We start from the raw sequence: 4,863 nt of genomic DNA on the forward strand, positions 1-4,863 counted from the left end.
CTTTTCTTTCTTCATGGGAGGTTCAAGACCCTCACTAGTTGTCTCAATAGCTGGTTTCTTCCCCTTTACTATGGTGGAATCAGCATCATCGTCATCGTCATCATCACTATCAAGTGTCACTCTCTCACTAGTTGTCTCTGCTTCCTTTTTTTCGATTGCACCAACATATGACTCCACCACATCTCCAGTAGCTCGATCTTTCCCATAAATTTCAGCAAGTGTCTCGAAGTGTGGAAATGGCAGCCCATAAAGCCCTTTGGCTTTCTTGTGAGTCTACAACATGAAAAGTCATGTTAAGTCCTTTTGAGCAACAAGGAACTATAGACATGACTAATCAACTCCAAAGGTTGTAAACTGAGAAATTTACAGCAAATATTATGCATACTGTCATCTACAAATCTATAGACATGACCTCAAATATTATGCATACTTTAAGAAAAGTGCGTGCGCATAAAAGTATATCAAATGACTATGGAGTATTGGCAGGGGAGACACTGTTGAAGTGGAGATATGGTGCTCAGGCTTATCAAAACATAGTCTCACTTGTAGCTCCAACCTAACAAATGCAAATACTGGAAAGAAGATCATGCGAGTTGACAGGTTCTCTCCAAATTTCATTCACTTGAAACATTTATAAAGTTATAATTAGAATCAGTAGTAATTAAGTATAAGTTAAATAACTGATGTATCTTTTGATAAATAAAACTAATAATTATAACTAGCTATTTTCATGCATGTATATGCAAATAAAAAACAGTGAATTTGTGATGATTAATAGAGAAAACAAGGGGGCTATCAAAAATTCCAGAGGAGATCAAAGCTAAAGGATATCCTTATGTGAGAGATTAGAAGTCTACACATCTTTATGCTATAATCTAATATGACAACAGTAAGACCCATACACATAAACACAAGAGAGCTCAAAGAATGTAAACATACACATAAACACAATCCAAGCAACTCAGCTAGAAATCTATAGAATATTTTCAAAAAGAACTACCAACTTCTAAAATGCAGGCCCTAATATAGTTAGCTTCTTCTACACTGCTTTAAGATACACCTCCTGGAATCAACTTCCAGATACCAAAAACCAGATAAACAATAAAGAAGTGGGAGAGTGATATTTACCTTAGTCCAAGTATCAAAAACAGTTTAATCTGTTTCGAGCATCTTTCTTTCATCATCCCATGCAAATCCACTAATGGTTAACATCTCAGCCAAAGCGGTGTATTTTCTCTGGCCAATATTTTAGCCTTGAATCAATATGAGGTTCCGCTCTCAGACCATAAGAAGGGATCTTAGAATGAAGCATTTCCTTCAACTTGTTCATGTAACCGCTTTTAAACCCATTTTCGCTCTTCCATTTGGGGTCGATAGCCAACTCATGCAAAGCCTTTATTAACACCTCATCCTCTTTTGGAGTCCAATAACGCTTGTTTTTTCCCCTTCCCCGGCTACCTCCCTCTTGGCTTACTTGACTTGTTGCATCCCCTTCCATCCTATGAAGTATTACATATTATAGTTATGCAAATTAGCAGAACTAGCAGTACAACAATATTAACAAAAGCAGCAGAACAATGCTATTAAACAGGAGAATTCTTAATCATATACAATAGAACGCCAACTAGTAAAAAATAGTAAGAAGACATCATATAACAATAAGCATTGAGATTAAATTTGCCAAAAGTTATCAATAACTTGATCTATATCAAATAGTTGCTACAACTTAAATATCATAGGTACCTAGAAGACTAAAAAAGATCATAGACATTCAACAACACAACTGAAAAATAAAAATATCAATATGTCAAAGTTCATTGCCGAATTCTAGCTCTCCAACTATTAAACATATCTTGAGCGAGAGTATTTCTGAAGTTAGTCCAGGCATCCGAGGTTTCAAGAGTTGAAATGAACTCCATTTCGTCATCCAAATCATCATCTACATCATCATCTTCAGATTCTTCATCGGAATCATAAGCTATGTCATCTGTAGGCATAATTCTCCTAATGAGATTGTGGAGTAAACAACATGCCATGACAATGCGGCCTTGAGTCCGAATAGGAAAGAATGATGGACTTCTCAATATAGACCACCTCCCTTTTAGCAAACGAAAGCACCTCTCAATCACGTTTCTAGCCCTAGCATGTTTCATGTTGAAATACTCTTCGGCACTTCGTGGTAGGTTATCCGTCCATTCTTTGAGATGATATCTTTGTCCCCTAAAAGGAGCTAAAAACCCATCGCAGTTGGTGTATCCAGCATCAGTCAAGTAATATTTACCTATATTTTAAAAAAATAATTACTACATGTTTCCTATATTTAGAAACTTTTTAGATATAGAATGCTATGTTAAGTTACCTCGAGGAACCCTTAACCCATTTGGCCTTGAAATAGCATTCTGTAGCACACGACAATCATGTGCTAAACCTTCCCACCTAGGTAGTACATAGACAAACTCCAGATTAGGCGTGCAAACCCCTAATACGTTCATGGCTATGGTGCCTTTGCTTGTTCGATACCTTGCTCTATCTTTTGCCGGCACCCTCACGTTAATGTAGGTGCCATCTAATGCACCTAAACAATTCTACAAAATAAGTAATAAACTTTAAATCATTTGAACTCAAAACAATTCGACTCCTAATTCTATTCAATGGGCATAAAGGATTTAGGTGAAATACCTTGAAAGGTTTCCATCTATCATCTTCACAGTCATCGGCTATTGGTGTAGGCTTGGTAAGTAAGTGCTCATGTAACTTTAGGACAGCCGTAAGATAAAGGTGAAGCTGTCTACTCACCGTTTCTCCACTTCTAATGAAAAAGTGTCCAATAGACCTATTTTTCTTATGGTGAGCCAATATATACATAAACATAGCTACTATCTCCTCAAGTGATATGTTTCGAGTCCCACTAAGTCCTCCTATATCTCTAAGCATTTCACATAAAGCACATTAAAAGTATGCCCAGTCACTCGAAGTTCATTTTTACAAGATACATCACTCTCTCGAATTAGCCTTCTTAAAGTCTCCATACGCATTTTTTTTCTAGACTTTTTCCTCCCCGTCAAATCAAGACTCTTAACAATTGTTATGCTCATCATGTACCACATAAAATACATCATATACGTAACACAAATTAGTGACACTACCAACTAAATTTGTTGACATTCCTTCTTCCTCCTTGATATTTGGTTAAAACACGGTCCATTTCTGAAATAAAAAAAAAACCTCCTAGAATTATCATTGCACCCCAGAACAACAACAAATAAGTAAACATCCATAAATTAAGTTAAGATATTTAGGTTCATACAACAAAACACAAAACAACAACATTACCAAACAGAAAAGAGAAAAATATATAAGAAAAACCACACAAAAACAGTCACCACCCTCTTTATTTTTAAGATATCATAGATCATGTAATTCATATTAGGCTCAGAATGGCCTCTGGCCAATTATATTGCCTGGTGGACTATAGCTGCAAATAACTAGACCACATGGGTATAGGTGAGACATTTTGTACCAGTTGCACAAGTATTAGAACTATAATTATAGTTAACTTTCTCACTCAACCATAGTTCTACTGCAGCTACGCTAGTGAAGAAATCATCAATAATCATTATTAATCACCATAAAAATACAATCAAGTTACATATCTTTCGCAAAGCTGATGTTTCCATGGATAATTTAATGGCCAAATCTATCATATTGATCATGTTAAAGATCCATATAACCCCACAAAAATCCACATTAAATATCAATAAAGCACATAATATAAAGATGAGAAAAAAAAAAAACACGCTTAAATTTATTGATGATTGGTAAGCCGAACTTATAATGTTGAGAACTGCAGAATTTCGTATAAAGATGCTGATCAAATTTTAAAACAAGATCAGGAACAACCAATTATTTTCCCCTTCTTTATATTTTTTGATTCAATCAACAACAGCAGCATCAGGACAAGTATAGGCAAAAAACCCTAGTTTTAAGAAGAATATAGAGATGGATACCTAAGCTTAATTTTGTTGAAATAACAAGGACAATCTTCACAATCCCTTTGATCTAAGGAGAATTCGACAAAAAAAAAGAATAAAAAGCATTAATATAGTGAAAATCGTACAAAAAATACTGTAAAATCACTTGAAAAATTACCTATGAAAAAAAGATGATTGGTTGTTCTTGCGTAAACATCATCTTCGGAACAAATTTGAAGAACTTCGCAATAGATTTGAAGATTTCGCAGCAGATTTGAAATATTTCGAAAAGATTTCGCAGCAGATTTGAAATATTTCGAAAAGATTTTGAAGATGAAAAGAGGAGATAGAAAGGACGTGAAGGGTTTGAAGATGGGGAATCAAAGTAACGTGATTTGTTTCCTCTGGTGGGAGGAGGGTTTTAAGATGGGGGAATCAAAATGAGGCCAGTAAGGGAGTGAAAAAAAAGGATAACCCAACCAAACATAAAATAAGGGAGTGTGTTACCTAAATCCGTTTCCAAGCCCAAAATATTTCCAACCAAACGGGCCCTAACTTCTTTAATTTATTGAGTAGTTTCATTGATATTATTTTATTTGATTTTAAATATAATTACAATCTATGGAAATATTAACTCTACTACAGGTTGAAGCTGCAAAAGGTTTCATGGAAGTGTTGAAAAACTACTTAGATTGCCTTTGCTCTAATCTCCGTTCTGACACAATAACTAACGTGCAGTCCAATGATGATAAGGTATGCTTGTGATTTGTGCTGAACATGTGATATTTCTTTTGCTGATTGACAAGGATGAATATGTCTCTCTTTAAGTCAAGATAGAGTGGTTAAGTCTTTTCATCTCAACTTTCATTGTCAAGTAGACATTGATGGGGAA

General features: G+C 35.0%; 1 protein-coding gene across 1 annotated transcript; it reads right to left on the reverse strand.

The window, feature by feature from the left end:
* Nucleotides 1-1,682: 1,682 nt before the first annotated feature.
* LOC125495568 (protein ALP1-like) lies at nt 1,683-4,261 on the reverse strand. Its single transcript, XM_057393255.1, has 3 exons — nt 4,150-4,261; nt 2,360-4,059; nt 1,683-2,281 (listed from the first exon to the last, which is right to left on the reverse strand). Exons 2-3 carry the CDS (start codon nt 2,490-2,492, stop codon nt 1,815-1,817), a joined length of 600 nt encoding a protein of 199 aa, XP_057249238.1. The 5' UTR covers nt 2,493-4,059; nt 4,150-4,261; the 3' UTR covers nt 1,683-1,814.
* Between the last annotated feature and the right edge of the window lie 602 nt (nt 4,262-4,863).

The sequence above is a fragment of the Beta vulgaris genome, chromosome 3 (assembly GCF_026745355.1).
Source record: "Beta vulgaris subsp. vulgaris cultivar EL10 chromosome 3, EL10.2, whole genome shotgun sequence".
Lineage (NCBI taxonomy): Eukaryota > Viridiplantae > Streptophyta > Magnoliopsida > Caryophyllales > Amaranthaceae > Beta > Beta vulgaris.

What these genes read in the sequence shown, in the direction of transcription:
- LOC125495568 (XM_057393255.1), bottom strand. Translation starts at nt 2,492, where the DNA reads ATGAACGTATTAGGGGTTTGCACGCCTAATCTGGAGTTTGTCTATGTA. An exon ending in TGGGTTAAGGGTTCCTCGAG is followed by an intron (nt 2,282 to 2,359) that starts GTAACTTAACAT and finishes TTTAAAATATAG; the next exon opens with GTAAATATTACTTGACTGAT.